General features: G+C 32.7%; 2 protein-coding genes and 1 pseudogene across 3 annotated transcripts; 2 read left to right on the top strand and 1 right to left on the bottom strand.

Moving 5' to 3' along the window:
• The first annotated feature begins 3,907 nt into the window (after positions 1-3,907).
• Positions 3,908-4,813, top strand: LOC111209429 (glutathione S-transferase T3-like). Its single transcript, XM_022709321.1, has one exon. The coding sequence runs from the start codon at positions 3,908-3,910 to the stop codon at positions 4,811-4,813; it is 906 nt and encodes a 301-aa protein (XP_022565042.1).
• A 927-nt stretch (positions 4,814-5,740) lies between these two features.
• On the top strand, positions 5,741-15,506 carry LOC125592527 (annotated as a pseudogene).
• Positions 15,507-16,878: 1,372 nt separating this feature from the next.
• On the bottom strand, positions 16,879-20,212 carry LOC111209883. Of its 2 annotated transcripts, none has more exons than XM_022709917.2 (13): positions 19,951-20,212; positions 19,695-19,823; positions 19,481-19,597; positions 19,294-19,378; positions 19,100-19,208; positions 18,951-19,018; positions 18,748-18,873; positions 18,240-18,664; positions 17,945-18,145; positions 17,772-17,832; positions 17,505-17,618; positions 17,312-17,425; positions 16,879-17,215 (listed from the first exon to the last, which is right to left on the bottom strand). In XM_022709917.2, the coding sequence occupies exons 1-13, from the start codon at positions 20,040-20,042 to the stop codon at positions 17,117-17,119; spliced, it is 1,740 nt and encodes a 579-aa protein (XP_022565638.1). In that variant the 5' UTR covers positions 20,043-20,212; the 3' UTR covers positions 16,879-17,116. The 2 variants fall into 2 exon arrangements, with proteins under 2 accessions (XP_022565638.1, XP_022565637.1); XM_022709916.2 differs by having other exon boundaries at positions 19,294-19,393; positions 19,951-20,204.
• Positions 20,213-20,640: the final 428 nt, after the last annotated feature.

The following is a 20,640-nucleotide window of genomic DNA, read 5'->3' as shown; positions in this document are numbered from 1 at the left end:
AGTTTTAAGTGACGGTTCTTATCGTTTTTAGTTAAAACTTAAGAGACGGGTTCTTATATTTCGTTAAGAATCACACCATAAGAACCTCCCAATAATCATGCTCTTAAGACCAACTCATAACACTGTTTTAGTGTCAAAATCACACTATTTTGGTGCAGTTTCAGCACTAAAAAAATGTTTTTTTCCAACTACAACACTAAATTTCACACTAAAATTTATTTTCTAATATTATATGTATTTAATTTTTATTTATCATTTATTTAATTGTACATTTTATTAATAAAATCAGATATCTTGGGGTTTCGAAAGTATTCCTAGTTTTGTACGTATGATTTAATTTTGCCCTCACATCATTTGGATATTTGAGGTCCCAAATATCCGATAAAATATGCAATTTTAATTGGATCTTTTATTTGATTTGTAAAACTAAATACTTTTTTTTAAACTAAAATTTAATAAAACTATAATATTTCATTATAAGAAATATTAAATAAGAACCGGTCTCTTAACTAAGAGTTTTAAGTGACGGTTCTTATCGTTTTTAGTTAAAACTTAAGAGACGGGTTCTTATATTTCGTTAAGAATCACACCATAAGAACCTCCCAATAATCATGCTCTTAAGACCAACTCATAACACTGTTTTAGTGTCAAAATCACACTATTTTGGTGCAGTTTCAGCACTAAAAAAATGTTTTTTTCCAACTACAACACTAAATTTCACACTAAAATTTATTTTCTAATATTATATGTATTTAATTTTTTATTTATCATTTATTTAATTGTACATTTTATTAATAAAATCAGATATCTTGGGGTTCGAAAGTATTCTTAGTTTTGTACGTATGATTTAATTTTGCCCTCACATCATTTGAATATTTGAGGTCCCAAATATCCGATAAAATATGCAATTTTAATTGGATCTTTTATTTGCTTTGTAAAACTAAATACTTTTTTTTAAACTAAAATTTAGTAAAACAATAATATTTCATTATAAGAAATATTAAATAAGAACTTGTCTCTTAACTAAGAGTTTTAAGTGACGGTTCTTATCGTTTTTAGTTAAAACTTAAGAGACGGGTTCTTATATTCCGTTAAGAACCACACCATAAGAACCTCCCAATAATCATGCTCCTAAGACCAACTCATAACACTGTTTTAGTGTCAAAATCACACTATTTTGGTGAAGTTTCAGCACTAAAAAAATGTTTTTTTCCAACCACAACACTAAATTTCACACTAAAATTTATTTTCTAATATTATATGTATTTAATTTTTTATTTATCATTTATTTAATTGTACATTTTATTAATAAAATCAGATATCTTGGGGTTTCGAAAGTATTCCTAGTTTTGTACATATGATTTAATTTTGCCCTCACATCATTTGGATATTCGAGGTCCCAAATATCCGATAAAATATGCAATTTTAATTGGATCTTTTATTTTATTTGTAAAACTAAATACTTTTTTTCAAACTAAAATTTAGTAAAACAATAATATTTCATTATAAAAATAATTTGGGGAATTTTCATGTTGATCATTTTTTTGGTACTATTATTAATGTTTCCCACCACTAAAGAGACATTTTCAAAAATATATTCTTCATTAATGGGGCAAAAAACTCTTATATCTTGTTCTATATATATATAATAAATCATTATTTAAAAAAGAAAATTTAGGGCAATTCTCTCAAATAGTTATTTTTAAATTTTTGTCAAAAAAATAGCTTTTAATAAGAAAAATGACCAAAATAACTCATTTTTATTTCAAAATTTTTAATTTTTTTTTTTAATTTGAAACTCTATCCTCAAAAGTCACCCCTTAACTATAAACCCTAACTCTAGATTAGTTAACCCTATGGTATAAATATATTTTTACTCTTTAATAAAAATTTTTTGGTCATTTTTCTCATTGAAAGATATTTTTGTGACAAAAATTTAAAAAGAGCTATCCTAGGAAATTTTTTTTTTTATACATTCAAACTATACTTTTTCAAATTCGAACTTTTTTTATCACTTTTTTTTTGAATTTTTTTTAAAAAAATTTCTTTCTAAAAATCGAAAATTGTTTTTGAAACTATTTTTTATTTTTATTTTTATTTTTTAAGTATTTATTTACATATTTATTGATCATTCCGTTTCAAAATGTTATATATTTTAGATTTTTCATCCATTTTAAGAAAACACATTAAATTTGCATATTTTTTTGTGATTATCTTTTTCCAATAATTTTAAGCGGATAAAAATTCTCTTCTTGAAACAATTTTTTTTTCTATAATATATAACTTTACGAAACGGAGGGATTAGTTAACCTAGGGTTATAAATGTTTTTTTATCTTTCGTTAAAATGAGGTAAAAGTAAGTTAGTGTAAACATAAAATATGGTACTATGAATGCGACATTTTTTGGCAATTTCCCAAATAACTTCTTCAGTCTTTTATGAGATATCACATGAGAGCATTATTATCGGAACATCTTAGCAAAAGTCCCCAACCAATATAAGCCAAAAAGAAAATGAAAAATACCAAAAAAATAGCGGAAACGTTTTCAGAATTAGAAGTTTTTAACGAAGTCCTTGGGCTACGTGGCAGCAAGGGAGAGGCAAACCGAAGGGGAGAGAGAGAGTCGAGTTTTGTCTGAATTCATTTCACTTCGTCTCCTTCTTCTCTCTCTCTCCCCAGGCGATATCGGTGGCGAAAGAGATCGTCGCAATCCACACCGTTTTCTCGTATAATCGAGTACGAAATCCGTCGAATCGAACACCCAGAAGGTTCGTGTTCCTTCCCGTACCTTAATTTCTTGATTTTTGAGTTTAATATACGATATAATTGATCTGGGTTTGTGTTCATATTATCGGAAATTCATCTGAGTATTTGTGTTTGATTCGTTTCTGCATGTTTGTTTATAGAGGAAACAAGAGTTCCGGCGCTGTTTCTCATCTTCACCGATCACTCCACACCGATCTCTCCTCAATCACTCCACACCGATTTCTCCCGATCACTCCACACCGATCTCTCCTCTATCACTCCACACCGATCTCTCCCGATCACTCCACACCGATCTCTCCTCGAAACGAATCCAGGTTTGTCCAAATCTCTTGATTAGGGTTAGTTTTTTTGGGTTAGGGAATTAAGAACAGAACCAATGGGTTACGAACTGAATTTTGATTACTAGTTCTCATTGAATTGACTACTTGATAATCACTTGATATGGGTTTCGTATAGTTGATTAGTAGTAAGAAAGACTTGATATGTTGTTATAATTACTTGTATATTTCTGACGTAAGAAGGTGATAGAGTGGTAGTTTACATAGAGAGAATTACTACTGTCTTCTTTGTGACTTGAAGTAGTTTGTGACATTTAAGATAGTGTATTGCCTTCTTGTTGACATTGATTACTACTATCTCTGTTGACATTGAAGTAGTTTACATAGACTTGAAGTAGTTTACAATTGCCTCTGTTGACATTGAAGTAGTTTACATAGACTTGATTACTACTGTCTTCTTTATTGTTTAGGTAAGTAGCTTTTAAGTTTAAGTTTTCATAGTTGCGTACTGTCTGTGTGGACATTTAAGTTTGGTTCAACTATAATAAGCTCGTTTGCGTGAAGAGATGTTATTAGTTTGGTCACATAAACCTTTGTTGTTGTTTGATGAGTTAATGTGAACGAGTTAGGAATCACTTCTTTATAGTTTCGTTGTTTCTGCTTTGTTCTCTTTTGTTGTTGTGACTGTAATAAGTTTGATTAGACCCCGGTAGTTTATGGTTAGGACTTTAAGAAGGTAACTTATTATTCCAAACTTCTCACAACTCTTTCTCACCTATTTCAACACACAACTTCTCACCTTTGTTTTACACACATCTCTTTCTCTCATCCTCTCTTCCTCTCTTCTATCTGTTCTAATCGTAATGGATTCAAGGGATCCATTGAATCCTTATAGTCAGTCTCCTTGTTCTAGTTTCGTCGGCTTTCTTAACAGCCAGACCTTTCCTTATGAAAGTTATGGTTCTCCTCATCACTTTGGAGCATCAGACATCCCTGCTTTTAGTGAACAGCCGCGAAATCCTCCAGTTGCACCCGAAAACCCACCTGTTGCCTCTAGGGAGCGAAGGAACTGGACTCCAGCCGATGACAAGGTGTTAATAAGTGGATGGCTAAACACATCTAAGGATGCTGTTGTTGGCGTTGATCAAAATAAAGGGACATTATGGAAACGAGTTGGTGAGTTCTATGAGTCAAGTCCTCATGCTAAAGCTAGTGGTGATAATCGTGAGCATCTCAACTGTAAGCAGAGGTGGCACAAGATCAATGACTACACGAAAAAATTCTGTGCTGCATACGCTGCAGCTGAGAGACAGAAGAGTTCTGGTCAGAATGACAATGATCTGCTCAAGCTGGCCAAAGACATCTACTTTGCGGATCACGGGAAAAAATTCACTCTTGACCATGCTTGGTGTGTGTTGAGTTATGAGCAGAAATGGCTCAGCCTTAACACTCCTAAGCCTGCTGGGAATTCAAAGCGAAAAGAGACATGTTCTCAAGCTTCAAGCAGCTCCGTTGGTGATCCTGAGGTCCGTCCTGAAGGAATCAAGGCGGCGAAGGCTAAAAAGAAGAATTCCGCACCATTAAGGTCTCTGTCGGAGTGTCAGACCGTTTGGGAGATGAAGAAGGAGGATCTCTTGATGAGGAAGGAGGATCTCTTGATCAAGGAGAGACTAACAAAGCTTGCGATTCTTGACACACTTCTAGCCAAGAAAGATCCTCTTACTGAGCCTGAAGAAGCAACTAAGAATAAGCTGCTGGCTTTGATCTAAGTCTCCATGTTTCTTTGTTTCAACCTTTTCCATGTTTCTCTGTTAGAAATAAGTTTAAATGTTTATGTAAGCTCTATGTGTGTACGTTGTATGCTGTTAACTATGAATGAAAGTTGTTTGCTGTTTTAAGTTATGCATTGTTTTTAGTTATTGTACGCTGTTAACATTTAATTTTTCTTCTCTTTGTTTGCTGTTAACATTTTTATTTTCTTGTGTCTATTTCAGGAAACTTTATAATGGGACGCTATAGCTACACCCAGCCATCTATGTCAGAGGATTATTATGAGGATTCTTCAGAGTGTGGCTACAGCTCTACAGAAGAGCTCATCCGTCAGGACCAAGAAGAGCTCAGCCGTCGGGAGCAAGAAGAACTCAACCGTAGGGAACAAGAAGAGCTCAACCGTAGTGAGCCGCCTCAATACCCACCTCAATACCCACCTCAACCAGAAGTTGAGTTCGGCTTCCCGCATATATGCTACTGTGGTGGCGTACCAAAACTAGCAATGGCGAAGACTCTTAACAATGGGGGAAGACTTTACTACACTTGTGACCAAGCTGACGATGGAGAATGCCATGTATGGAAGTGGTGGGACGTCGCCGTGATGGAGGAGATGAGGGCAAGGGATAGACACGTTCTTCAACTCAGTGAAAAGATAAGATGCTACTACTCACGACAGCCTTTAGTCACAAGAGGCTACTATTAGTTTTTGGAAACAACAGTCTAGAATCACAAGATACACTTCTCGTGACTAATAAATCCTAAAAACATTCATTCACTTTGACATTATCACACGAGAGTTTGAATCACGTCTGCTCCTCTATAAATATAAGCCATAATGCATCAAATTTTTTATACCACAATTTCCCATTCATTCACTTCTCCTCTCGTTGTATCACAAATTCTTCTTATTTTTCTTTAAAATTCTAATGGCATCATCTTCACATTATCATTATCAATACAACAATGATAGTGGTGATGATGAATTTGCGTCGATAACTGATGAGTTTTTAGGATTTAATGATCCTATTCCAGAACCAAAAGAGAGAAAAAAAAGAATTTTTATAGAGAGAGATTGGGAAGAAGGGCACAAAAGGCTTTGGAATGATTATTTTAGCGAGACTCCGACCTACTCTACCCGTTTATTCCGGCTCCGGTTTCGAATGAACAAATCTTTGTTCGTTCGTATTGTGCATCGTCTCTCCACAGAAATACCGTATTTTCAACAATCAGAAGGTGCAACCGGACGGGACAGTCTTTCTCCCCTGCAAAAATGTACTGCAGCTATTCGCCTATTGGCATACGGTGGTGCGGCCGATGCCCAAGACGAATATATCCGTCTTGCTGAAACAACGGCCCGAGCTAGTTTGCACAATTTTACCGCCGGTATTATCGCCTTGTTTGGCGATGAATACCTACGACATCCCACACCGGAGGATCTGCAAAGACAACTATATATCAACGAAGAACGTGGATTCCCGGGGATGATTGGAAGCATCGACTGTATGCATTGGGAGTGGAAGAATTGTCCCACCGCTTGGAAAGGAATGTATTCACGGGGAACGGGAAAACCAACGATTGTGTTGGAGGCAGTTGCTTCAAAAGACCTCTGGATTTGGCACGCTTTTTTTGGAGCTCCAGGTACTATGAACGATCTTAATATTCTTGATCGTTCTCCTGTTTTTGATGACATTATTAACGGGATCGCCCCAGCAGTAAACTATTATGTCAACCAAACGGAGTACCATCTGGCACATTACCTAACAGATGGTATATATCCGGAATGGGCGACTTTTATTCAGTCTATAAAACTACCACAAACCGAAAAACAGTCATTGTTTGCTAATACCCAAGAAAGAGTTCGAAAAGATGTTGAACGTGCCTTTGGAGTCCTCCAAGGAAGATTTGCCGTTGTCAAAAATCCATCAAAAATATGGGATAAAGCAAAAATGGGAAATATTATGAAGGCATGTATCATCCTCCATAATATGATAGTCGAAGATGAACGCGATGCAAACACCATTGAGGAATTTCAAGATGAAGAGTTTTCATTCACCGTAAGAAGGCCTAAAAAGGCCGGAAATGTACTTGGCCGTCGGAAAGAAGTTCGAGATTCACATACCCATCAACAATTAAAAAGGGATTTGGTTGAACATATATGGGATAAGTTTGGACATCTCCGAAATAATAACATGTAATATTTTAATTTCTTTAAAATGAATAAAATTTGTGTTTGTTTTTATTTAAATCTGTATTTTTTTGTCTGAAATAATAATATGTAATAATATGTTTTTTTTATAAATGAATAATTTTATCCTATTTAAACAAGTTAATATGTTTTATCTTATATTTTATAATTTTATTTATTTATATTAAAAAATTAACTTAAGAACCAACCTAAAGTCCTACCAATAATCCAACAATTTACCAAAGTCCCACAAATAAGTCCCCATTCACAAATATTAATAAAAAAACTTGGGGACATGATAAAAAGTCCCAGGGATAATTATGCTCTGAGTTAGAGATGTCCGACTGAAGAGAGGAGAAACCTTTGGTCACTGTGTCGTGTTTGTGCAATTCAGAGAGTATCATTATTTTAAGATTATCATCTATCATTTGGATTTTCACACGTGATGCTTAAGATTACAGATACGTTGTTCCAAAAATTTATAAAACAAAAAAATGTTACTCACACATATCCTTATCATATTATTTGAAAATCAATTTTCTACGTGTTACGCTCATGTTAATTCTCGCGCTGATTAAAAAAGTACCTTTAAACAATTTAAAATGTTATATTTAATTGCCACTATTAAATTTACTTTATTTTTTATTTGGTAGTTTCTGTTAATTAGAGTTTAACTTTAATTACTTTTTTATGTTTTCCAATAACATATAAAATAAAAAGGAGAATTTCAAAATTTTTAAAAATGGATTTTAATAATATTTATTTATAATATGATTTCAAAAAGGAAGGTTATAAAAATAATATTGATATTAAAATAATAAAATAAAAACATATTATTTTATAATAATATTTTATTAATTTTATACATATAAATTATGGATAACTCAAAATATTAGAATGAAATAAAATTTAAATAATTTAAACAATTTATTTCTTTTGTAAAATATAATTGCATGATGAGATTCAAAATATTAAATAATTTTAACAATTTATTTCTTTTGTAAAATATATTTGCATGAGATTCAAAATAATTTTATGTACTTTTTAATCAACCCACACTTTAGTTTAATTTATCTATTTGATTAGCAAAAAAAAAATATTATGTTATATCAAATCTCAGTAAAATATATTTAAGAGAACACCTAACCTAAATGTAAAATTAAAAAATTATCAAAATATTAATATATTTAGAGAAACAAAATATTACCGACTAGATATCACATACACAAAATCACATGTCTAATTCAAAAATATATTATTATTAATATAAATTATACATATAAATTATAAAATTATTTAAATTGAAAGTTAAATATTAATTAGTTATTATAATATATATTATAAAATATTTGTATCCGTGCATGAGCACAGAAGAATCACATAGTATAAATATATGTGAAGAATAAGAGAAGTAGATTAAAACGTTAAGTATATATATAGGTTCGGTTATGTTTGAATATTCATTTGGTTTCGGATATCCAATTTCTCTTATTTCAATATCCGTTCGAGTATTTTTATATTTTGGCTTGGGGGTTTTAATTGAGGTTTATATTTGGATTTTGGGTGCGGATAAAATACCTATGCCTAATTTTAGTCATGATATAAAATCATATCCTTTTTGTCACAAACTATCACGGTCAATTTTAGTTACTGTTGGGTATGTATTTGATCCTCCCAAAACGGCCCACAGAATAGTTGGTCTGGCCCATAACCATTTGGAAAAGGTTCAGCTCGTCGGCTTGCGATCGGCCGACGGCTCGACTCGAGACCGCTTTCAGTCGATCGAACAAGCGACTGAAAGCAGTCGATTCGACGGCTTGACGCAGCGGCCCAATAGCTCGGCCCAACGAGCGGAAAGCCCATTGGACAAAGCCAAATTAGGTCATCGACCGGTCGTCTATATAAGGAGAGCGAGGAGGCAACAAAGAAGGGATCCGCAAATCGACCACACACACATACTTACTTTCGGCTAGAACTAGGGTTTCATTTTTTTTTCTCGTTGACTTGTAATTCCCGGCGAACTAGCTTTCGCCGGTTTGTTTTCTACCGCTTATTTCATTATTTCTAAACCGACCGAACGTTCTCTATCTAATAATCGTCTTTGTCTCGACACACCGATGAGTTCTCGTCTTCTTTTACTAGTTTCCGACAATTTTCGGTTCAGACAGTTACGACTGTATTAAACACAATATTTTTATAACTTTTCGTGTCTATGGTGTCTCCTAGTCACGAAAATTGTCTTTAGTCACGAAATAATTTTATACGGCATTTTTCTACTAGTGAACGTAAACCATTTATTTATTTTGGAGCCATTCTCGTTTTTCTCTTTTCTTATTTTTTTCCTTTATTTATCCATTGTCTCTTCCCAGATCTCTTGTTATGTAGTTTCAAAGTGGATATTACCACAAAGGAAAAGAGATCATTAGGCCACAAAATCAGGAGCTCGAATAAAAGTGTAGAAACTCGCGATAATTTTTTACATTTGTAATTGCTCGACATATATGCATAAATTGTCTTTTGAACAATCTCTTTAGATTTATCCATTGCATCTTTGTTTATTTTTTCTTGATTCATAGCATAATTTCTACTCCGAGTGCACGTAAATGCATCCTTCTTTCAACGTTTATCAAAACTGGCATTATCAGTATAAGTTTATAGCCTTTGGCTACAGTCAGAAAGGTAATCTGGATGCCATTGTTTCTGGTTGTTGGCTCTAATAATACACTCTGCTTTCATACTAATTAATGAATCAGAAATCTACAACGTCGCAATATCAAAACATGGAAACTATGAAAAGGCAAAAAATCTGTGCAATAACCTTTCTAGATTTTATAGCTCCCTCTATCTTCAAGTCCGATTAAAACCCCAGTTGGTTTCCAAACAAAAAAAAAGGTAAATGAAAGGAATCAGAGAGACCTGAAGTAAAAAAATTGGTTCGTCTTCGTCAACAATCTTAGCAAGTAACTATATAAATAAATCTATGTCGAAAACGGCTAGCAGATCACAGTGCCAAAATTTGGAACACAAATCATGAGTAGAGAACGAATTACAAGCTTCATATGTTTTAAAACCGTTTTTTGCTCTTGGTCTTCATTAGTCGTTTTTCACAAAACTGTTTCAAATGCCTGATAAGAGCATCTTTATCCTGCATACCCATTAAGGGTTTCTTAATTGATTTTTAATAGTATTTAAGGAATAAAATTGATTAAGAGACTAAGAGTTTGATTGTTTCCAGTTTTTGGAATAGTTTTTGGTTTTTGTTTTTCCAAAAACTATTTTTCATCCAATCAAGCTTTTTAATAAATGGTTTTCCTAAAATGTAGGGAAACTAGTTTTTTAAATAACTGTCTATTTGTATACAAAAACCAAAATCCAACTTTTTCTAGTTTTTCACCTAAAACGTGTTTTACTTTTGCTCTTATTACAAATAAAAAAATCAATAATGCGACAAAAACAACCATAGGGCATTAAAAATAAATGTACATATAGATAACATCTATAATCCAACCATGAGCACATATACTTAATGCATTGTTTTGCTACTTTTTTTTGGAACATACATCTAACAATAAACTGATGTAAATATAAAATAATTCAAATAAAATTTGAAAATTATCAATAATATAAATTTATTTATTTATGTATTTGAAGTTAGTCATTACAGAAGATTCTATATATAAATATATATATATATATATATATATAAATATATTAATATATATATATATATTGTTAATACAATTTTTTTATTTTATATAGAGAAATTAGATTTTTTTTTTCTTTTACTATTTGATACCTATAAGTTATATTTTGTATTCTTTTGTTTTACTTAATATTAACTAGGACTAGAACTAGTATTTTTTCTTTTACTATTTCATACTTATAAAATATATTTTCTATTCTTTATATTACTTAGTATTAAATAAGATTAGGAATATTTCCCATTTTCTATAAACTTTACTAAGTATAGATTTTCAAAATTTTCTATATGAGATTCACGATAGTTTTATTTTATATTTACATTTTTTGTTTTAAAATAATTTTATGTGTGTTTTGTATAATAGTATATTTTACTTTAGCAGAATAAATATTTTACTATTAATAATATTTTTCATTTTATTAATTTTAAAATCAGAAACCAAAAACTAAAAACCAAAATCTAAAACAACCATTCATGTTTTTTAAAAAACTGAAATCTACAGCAAAATCAAAAACCAAAAACTAAAAACCAAAAATTAAAAACTAAAATCTAAAAACCAAAAACCAAAATCCAAAAAATAGAAGCTAAAATCTAAAAACCAAGGAAACAATCATCACCTTAGTTAAGAAACATGAGATTTTGATGTTTCCATTGCAAGTCTCTTATTTTAGGGTTCTTAAAAATAAAATAATATTAAACTTTTTAATTAAAATTTAATTTTTTTATTAAATTATACATAGTAAAATTAAAGATAACATTTTTAACATAGATTTTTAAATAAAAACATAAAAACAAAGATTATTACAATAAACGAGAATTATTTGAAAAAATCATATGAGATCGGTTGTTGTCTTCATCACGTCCAAATCTACGCCAAATATGTTCAACCAAATCATCTTTCAGTTGTTGATGCATTTATCTATCACGAATTCTTGTTCGAATACCCATCATATTTGCGATATTTGAAGGGATATCTGTAGAATACTTGAGATCGACACGTGAACTTCAGTGATCTTCTCCTTGTTGGAACTCTGAAACATCAAATTGAGTGTATTCATCTCGTTCGTCTTGTACTATCATATTATGGAGTATGATACATGCTCTCATAATCTTTTCAATTTTGTCTTTATCCCAAAACAGCGCTGAATTTTTAACAATGGCAAAGCGAGCTTGCAAGACTCCAAAAGCACGCTCGACATTTTTTCGGACAGCTTCTTGACGTTGAGAAAATAAAACTGCTTTGAGAGACTTTCAACAACCCAAAGGTTTGAGAGAAGAAATTGATTTGGTTGTAGGGAAAACAAGGTTGATTCAAGAAACAGATCTAGCTAACATGCCTTATTTGCAAGCTGTCGTTAAGGAAGCACTGAGATTGCACCCACCAGGACCTCTTGTGATAAGACCTTCAGTGACGGGTGTAAGGTAGGATGCTTTGATGTACTGGAGAAGAAAACACTTCTAGTTAACAGCTATGCTGTAAGCCTGTAATGAGAGATCCATATTTATGGGAAGACCCTGAGGAGTTTAAGCCTGAGAGGTTTTTACCAGCTTCTCCAAGATCAGGTGGTCAAGAGGACGAGATGATAAAAGAGGAAGTCCTAAAATACATTCCTTTTGGAAGCAGAAGGAGAGGCTGTCCTGGATCAAATCTAGCTTATCTTTCTGCAGGAATCGCCATTGGAGTGATGGTGCAGTGTTTTGATTGGAAAATCGAAGGAGATAAGGTTAACATGGAAGAGGCTCGTGGAACAATGATGGTGGCTATGGCTCATCCCCTTAAGTGCACTCCTCTTCTTCGATATCCAAACCCTTTACCTTCCCTTGTGTTTGTGTAGATTTCTAGTCTGTGCGCTAGCTCGAGATTTTATTCTTATATGAGGACAATGTGTGTGTATGCATGCCAATATGCCATTTTTGGTTTATGCTTAATAATTTCTTTCGTGTAAGATTCTGTTCACGGGTTTAGATAAGATTGAGGTTACAATATAGATACTGTCAACTTTGTCCAAGCCCAGCCATTATAATTTGGCATCTAAAGCTCAATTTTTTTGAAAATATATGTATAAAATATATTTTTTTGTAAGAGTTAATATACAGTATCAAACACTTCTACCTATATACGATATTTAATGTTTGGTGCCCAGAGTCAATTTCTTCTTCTTCTTTTTTTTTTTCATTCTAGAAGCTCTTTTCTAAATAGAGTTGTTTACATAATTGATCATTTTTTTCTCTCTCCATCTCTCTCTCTCTCTCAAAAGCGACTAGCAAGGCGATCCTCCGTTTGGCTCCTGAGCCAGAGAACTCTTCTCAAAACTTAAAATATATTTGAGGTTTATCATCAGAGCAACTCATCCTCAAAATCTTATTTTGAATTCCATCTTTAAAATGGAAGTACTTGTTGGGAAATGCTCTTCGGCTACTTGTTTATTTTTCCGCTGCTTGTTTTCTTTTCACTCAATCATTAAGAACAAACAAATAGCATAAGTTTAATATTCTACAAAAAAAATCCCTTTTAAACCAAACAAAAGATGTGAATGAAATAAGCTTTATTGCTTTAAGAGCATAATTATCGCTGAAATCGGTGGCACGGTTTCTTAAGAAATTTTTTTGTTTTTTTTTGTTTCTTTTTTGTCTGAAAAAGAAAAATTAAAAAGCGAACCAATCGCGGGCTGGCACGTATCGTTGAGGCCTGCGAACAGTGCAAAAACTCCTCCAGGATTGGTCTTTATTTTGTACTTTCTATTACCGATCCTTGACTTTTTGTGGAACCCACTCAAATATTTAATTATTTTTGTTAAGGATTCCATTGTTAAGGATCCCCTTTAATGATGGTCTAGTAACTCAGATAATGTTAACCTTGTCAGGGTCCACAAGGTATTAATCTTGGAGAGAGAGGAAACAAAATATCTTTCTTAGTATTGGAGAAGTAATGACTTTGCACCACACTAGAAGATAGCTCTTGAAGCTGTGCGTCAGAGAATCCAGTACCTAAATAGAAAAAAAAATGTATGGAAAACATACCAACAAGGCACATACAAAAAAAATTGAAATGTCAAGGTGCATAAGAATAAGACTGACCAATGTCGCTGCTCTGGAATTCTTAATTATCAACATCGTAGCAGCACGCTAGTTAAAGTTGCTTCAGTTAAAATAAACTTAGAGCTGAAACATTTTCGCATGTGGAAACGGTGATCCCGAATTGATCATGTGAATGCATCAGAAAGATTTCACAGACCACTAGTTAAAAGAGCATGAAAAATAATACCATAAACAGGAAGCACAGATAATACTTCTTTCACAATCTTGGCAGAGTCTCATCTAAAGATTATTGGTGTTTAAAAGTGGCTTAGAGTGTTCTTCATCATATACAGACGCTTGCCCCAACTCTCAAGGCAGCTAAAACAATTTGACGTGAGAACCCTAACCGCAACTTTTCCTAACGAGTTAAGTTAAGAGGTTCGCAGTATGTTGTTGCCACGGTAAGTGCCTTCACTACATCCTTCTTATCCTCGCTACATTTTCCAGATCCCTATGCAATTTGCCCAAGTGTATCGACAACTTTAATAACAGTCAATGGTTTGGGCTTAAACATCATTGTTTGAAACGAACGTCTCCCTTTTGCCACAAGCCCTAATTCTCTTACTCTTAGTTCCGTGTTACGTTGTCAAACCTGCTACTCAATTTGCTAAATAAATATAGGGTGCAAGTATTTCTGATCATATAATCCCATGTATATTATTTGAAAAGTATTATAACATTTTAGCTATGACATGTGTAATCAGCAATATTTTTAAACCTAACCTGGACACTGAACCAGACGACTTACCTGGTCGCTGGGTTACTGGATCGACCCCGGATGAACCACGTGTTAATAAATAAATTAAATTTATTATATAATAATATATTAGCTATGTAAATAAAAATATAAAAATTAAAGTTTAATATTTTCTAAATATTTTTTAAAACATAAAATAATAGTTTGGATATGTATATATTTTATGTTTAAAAACATTTAAAAAATACTTAACTTTAGTTTTTATATTTTTATTTTCATTTGACATACAAAATATCAAAAAATAATTTAGACTATTTAAAATTTTCGGTGACAAGATAAGAGTTATGACATCGAAAAAAAATCAAGACATAAAATTCATAAATATTTAAATGTCTAATGTGAATAATAAATTAAACTTCAAATCTAAAATAAATCAAAAGTAAAAGATCATTGTAGTAAATTGTCAGTAACAGAAATAAACTGACACTAAATCACATCAACTAATTTTGGTTCTCTTTACCATCGTTCACTTCATTTTCTTCAGGTGGCATAGTGAAATCTTCATCAAAATCTAAAAATTACAAATATAAAACTGAAAAGGAAAACCTAACTTCGTTTTTTTGCCGGCACCTAACTTCTTAATTGGAAACTTAGAACGTAAAATATAAACATAATAAAAACTAAGAAAAGAAGTAAAAGTTATTTATTGGTTCAACCGTTGGTTCAACTAGTATCGGGTTCCGGGTTTTACTGGGTTTTCGCAGATTTTTGCGGGTTTCTAAATATTGGGTTCTTAACAAAACTCAAACCGGATTTTTTGCTGGGTCACCGGGTTTACCAGTTCAACCGCGGGCCCAGGTCGGGTTTCAAAATACTGCTCATCAGTGTAATGTTTTTCAAAGTCTCTAGAGAAATATGTTACTTCATCTAACCATATATTATACTTTTCATTAAACTAGTCATAAATTAATTAAAAGTGTACAATTATTATTTTCGTTCTTTCCTTAAATAAAATGTACAAAATTACCTAATGCGACTAATATATATATATTATAATTAATGATTTTAATAATAATTTGTGTATCATCCATCATTTTTGTGTAATTTTATATTATTAAAATAAATTAAACAATCAAATTAACCATAAAATTAAAAATTATATTTTTCGTATATATTATGCTTTGGATTTTTAAAAATGACTATAACAAAAAACTGTTAAAAGTCTCATGTTAAAAAAAATATATATGATCAATGGTTTAACATTTTCATTATAACAAGATACACATGATCTTAAAACCACATGGGTAAAAATCTCATTTAATAGATATTTAAAATAATATAAATATTTATATATTAAACTATATACCATATAAAAATACATAAATATTTTAATTTCAAAATTTGCAATGAATTTTCAAGAAAATTTATAAATTATAAACTTATTAAAACACCCAAACTAAAAAAATTGTTATCAATAATTTGAATTTTTTTAATAAAAAGATATGAATGATCATAAACCATATAATTATGAAGTCTCATTTAATACATAGCCATATTAAAGTATAATATATATCTATATTAATATCATTTAAATTTTATTATATACAAAATAAATAAATTTGATTGTTTAGAATTACTTACCATAAAATGATAGTAAATAAACAAGAGTGATTTATTTGACTTACGTCTTTGCACCAATTTAACTATATACTTACTAGTTAATGGTTTTTTAGTTATCGAATATATATTTATTATTTGTTATTACATAATATGTAAAAACGTAAAGTAAGTAATAGTATATAAAGTAATTGGTTATTATTTGGCATGTATAAGTTTGTTAACTATTATTAAAATACAAAATATGTATAGTAGAACACTTAATGTTTATAATCACCAAATATAATGTTTTTATAAATTTTCGGGAGCAGGTTATCACCTAGTATACTTTATTTGTTTTTCTATAACATAAAAACCTTAAAAGAGGCTGATTTCTCTTCCATATGTTCATTTATAGTAGAAAATACTAAATTTCTTTTTATTTCTATAAAAATGTTATTTTTTCTCCAAATATATCAGCAAATCTAGTGTTTCTGTATAAGAGCATTTCTAACTTTATTTTATATATACATTAGAGCAAAACTCACTTTTATAATATAATTTTTATATTTTTGAAATAAATATTGAAATGGATAAGAAATGATCTAACTAAAATAGAAATGAGTTAGAAATGGTCTAACTAGAGGAAAAAATATAGCATTTCTTATTATAGAAAATTACATTGAAAAAAATTCATTTTTGTTTTAGAGTTATTCTATTGCACGAGGAAAACAATTAAAAGGGGATTGAAAATGGTCTAATGCTTCAGCATCATAAGTTCATAACATTACTTTAAGAAGAAGACACATTTGTTAATAACTTAATATATAAAAAGGTAAGGGTACTCTGTTACAAACAACAGAAACAGTATTTTTTACATTTCTTTATCTGCAGTCTCTTTACCTAAAAGAAAATGTCTGAAAAAGATTTATGGAACCCAAAAAAATGGCTTCTTTCTTGCTTGGAACACTCTAATGCATATGTTTGCACCTTTTTGTTTGATTTGGTTTGTTCCAAAAAGATCCAACGATTATTTTTGTATAATGCTAGGCTACCTCGGACAAGTTCTCATCAGGATAGGTGTTTGGTCCAGTGAAGTTAGAGGTAGCAGCTGTATTGTACTGGAAAATCCTCAGTGAACCCTCCTAAGTTAAAAAAAAAAACAACATCAGAATCAGTTATTATATTTATCTTCATGGTTGATAATGAATGATCTCCTTTATCAGATTTTTTTTTTTTACCTTGGTTCCATAAACAAGCCCACATCCAGGAGAAGGATGAAAACAAGCAACATTCACTTCATCCTCTGAACTTGGGAGTACTCTCACAAGCTCCATATCCGAAACTCTGTATATCTGATTCATTACATACAAAATTATGTTATATCCTCAATTTAAAATATACCAATACAAGGATGTAGCGTAGGGAGTTTACCTCCAACACTCTGAAAAAATGTGATGTAGCTTCACCATCAGTAACAATGCTATTCGAAAGATAAGCATGATGCCGTCCATATGCAAGCATTATATGCTCGGAGGTGGGCGAGAACTGCACCCAAAAAATCCTCAGTTAATACTTCTTTTAAAGCATCATCAACAACTTACTATTACAAACATAAATTTTTCTCTAGCAATAGCTTCCATCTGAAGCTCAGAATCCAGAGAAACTCAAATCTGATTATCCTTAAAAAAGGGGGCTAACCTGGATAGAGGTCAAGCAATTCGCAGCTCTAATTTCACGTGACACAAGTACTGAACCAAAGCTGTAAAACATAGAGACCACAACATACTTTACTGAATCTGTTATCTGTGTGGGACGTGTGTTTTTAAGAAGGTAGAATTAACACAACGAGATATAAGTTGAGTGGCAATTACCTTTCCTTTTGGAGAGAATAGACACGAAGCTCGTAAATGACTTGGTGTGCTGTGAGAGGGTGTTGAGTAGGGGAAGTTGCAAGCCCTGAGTCTTGTTGAGCTAGTGTCTGCAGTCCAGGATCTATCTCAGCATGAGGAACAACACATGCAACACAGGCTGCTAAGTATCTCCCACAGGGCGAAAAATGAGCTCCCATCTCACTGCAAATATCAAAAACATACAATTAAAAAACAAAACAAAAAAAAAGGTATGTATATGATTTAACATCATAAAGCGAGAAGAAGTAAGTTTTGCCTGCAAAGGACGACATGCTGTATTGTTAACAGACATGTGTCAGATTTCATCAGTGCAAATGGGTCTCCGATGTCATGTTGCCACACTTTGATTTTGATAGTGCAAGGCAATTCTGTAGCTGCAGCCGAAAGCGGGGTAGCAAACTCAGACTGCACCCAGTTCGCCAAAGGTTGAACTGGAAAAGATACTCCACCCTCAAGACTATGACCTTCAGGCATAAACCATCCTTGTATAAACCGCCGAATATTTCCAAGCTCAGGGCGATCTGATCGGTTCCTTCCAACAGTTTGTGGAGTTGGCACAAGAGGAAGGTCTTGACTGCTTTCAGGGCGAGTGAAAACGATAGCAGGGGGAGGAGGATACCTCAAGTGACCCACAGATGTTGCTATAGACATTGATGAATCTAACGGATCTATTTCACTCACCTACGAGCCACATAAGTTCAGAAAAAATGTAAGCAGACAAACAATTTAAAAGAAATCCTAATTAGATAAAAATGATCAATCACCTCTGCGGTCATGAGAAACGGAGCCCCATGAGGGTGAAAGTGTACAGCTCTCAGAGAACGCCTCGTCTTCAATACAACAACTGGTGTTGATTCCTCTCCACTCCCATTGTAGTGCCACATGTGCAGCTGCAACATATCATTAATGAAAAATTTATGAGATCTTTTATGGCTAGTGTTTCCTTAAGAGGCAAAAAGAAAACCACCTTATGACCAGAAGCAACAGCAAGTAGTTCACCCTCGGCATGGAAGGCCATAGAAGCAATAGGCTTCCCTGGTAAGAGAGGAAGAAAGTAAAGATGATGTGAGAACTAGGGTAAAAAAGAAACACAGTGTTCAGATTCCTAGAACTTACGGAAGTCATGAGATTTAATACACTCTGAAGTAGTGGCATTCCATAAGCGGACATTCTGATCTAAACTTCCGCTAGCAACTATTTCTGAATCTCGCGGGTGGAATCTAACCTGTACAAACTCAAAGAACATTAGCTATAAAAGAGCAAATGGCAAAACAAAGAAGAAAGGGGAAGAAGCATTGTTTAAGTCTCACCACCCAAGGAGTCCTGTGATGGCCGGTCAAAACTCTTAAGCAGTTTCCAGTTTGGAAGTCAATAATCTTTACGGTATGATCACCACTACAAGAAAAGTAACTGCGGTAATTCAAAGGGGGAAAATAAAAACAAAAAAAACAAAAAAAAAAAACAAAAAAGTAACTGCAAGTGAGGAGTAGTACTCACTGGGTAGAAGCAAGAGTTTTTCCATCAGAACTAAAAGCGGCTGCAATAGTTGATTTTGGAGAAAGTCCAAAAGAGCAGTACTTGGCAGATAAATGCTGCAATGACTCTGCCTCAGCCCTTCAATGACAATCAATCACAATGGGAATTGTCAATAAAAAACCCTTCTTTTATTTTTGAAATTAAGAACACAATTAAAAAAAAAGACAAAGCATACCATGAAAGAAGACTTTGTCCTGTCTGTTTCATAGTATATGATCTAGTTTTACTCCAACGTTTCCTCGACACAAACTTGGCGTTTGGTGATATCTCCCTCTGTAAAAGCATTCTCACAACGCTCCTCCCCCTAAAACAACGAAATCCAGGTTAACTTAAATCATCAGTAATCCAGTTCAATACAATAATTCAGATCGGTGGTGATCTAAAACAGAATCAGTAAGGTCCATAATTGAGAGGCGATGAAGATAATGAACCTGCGGCGGTGGAAACTGGCCACGGATTTGCGAGGCGGGATCATCGAGCGAGGAGGAGATTGGTGTTGGGGGGAGCAGGTAGGTTGAGTCATCTCGGAAGCTAAAATTTCATAACAATTGAGTATATATATATATAAAGAGAACCCTAGACCAGGTGTGAGGCGATCTAACCACAAATATTCTCAGGCCGCTCTGCTCTGTCCCGCCAGATATGGTGTTTGGTTTTAATTGTTTTTCAGGGTTTTTTTTTTTTTTTTTATGTAAACCTAATAATAAAAGGGACTAGCCAGCACTTGTGTTTGTTTTAAAGCACACGTGTATGTGTTTCTCTCTTTGTTTTGTTTTGTTTTTGTTCGGTCAACCCATTTTCAGTATACAATAAACCCATTATGGGCCCAGACTTTTATTACAACACAAGATCAAATTAGACACAGCAAAATAGAGCCGTCTTCCCAGCAAATCTACCGACAATAACCCAAAGATAATTCGATAGCTTCCGGTACATTTGAAAGTATTGAAGAAAGCTGTAACCACGCCATCTCCTGCTTTGTCTCAGACTCTCAGACCCTTTTGTCCTGCGAGATATGGTTCTCGTTAAATTGTTCCGTTGATATTCTTTTACTCAAAACTCTATTTTACTCCGGCTGGAGTGCCCGCCCTGGGTTCGAGTCGCCTTGGCCACCTTCCCGC

This window comes from Brassica napus, chromosome C9 (genome assembly GCF_020379485.1).
Source record: "Brassica napus cultivar Da-Ae chromosome C9, Da-Ae, whole genome shotgun sequence".
In the NCBI taxonomy this organism is placed as follows: Eukaryota; Viridiplantae; Streptophyta; class Magnoliopsida; order Brassicales; family Brassicaceae; genus Brassica; species Brassica napus.
Note: the sequence above shows the minus strand (reverse complement) of the source record. Positions and strands in the feature narration are given on the sequence as shown.

Bases quoted from the DNA above. Each gene is read 5' to 3' on its own strand.
- LOC111209429 (XM_022709321.1), top strand. From the start codon at position 3,908: ATGGATTCAAGGGATCCATTGAATCCTTATAGTCAGTCTCCTTGTTCT.
- LOC111209883 (XM_022709916.2), bottom strand. From the start codon at position 20,042: ATGACTCAACCTACCTGCTCCCCCCAACACCAATCTCCTCCTCGCTCG. The intron at 19,824-19,950 runs GTTCATTATCTT...TCGTTGTTTTAG, and splicing joins GCCAGTTTCCACCGCCGCAG to GGGGAGGAGCGTTGTGAGAA. The intron at 19,019-19,099 runs GTAAGTTCTAGG...CTCTCTTACCAG, and splicing joins TATTAAATCTCATGACTTCC to GGAAGCCTATTGCTTCTATG.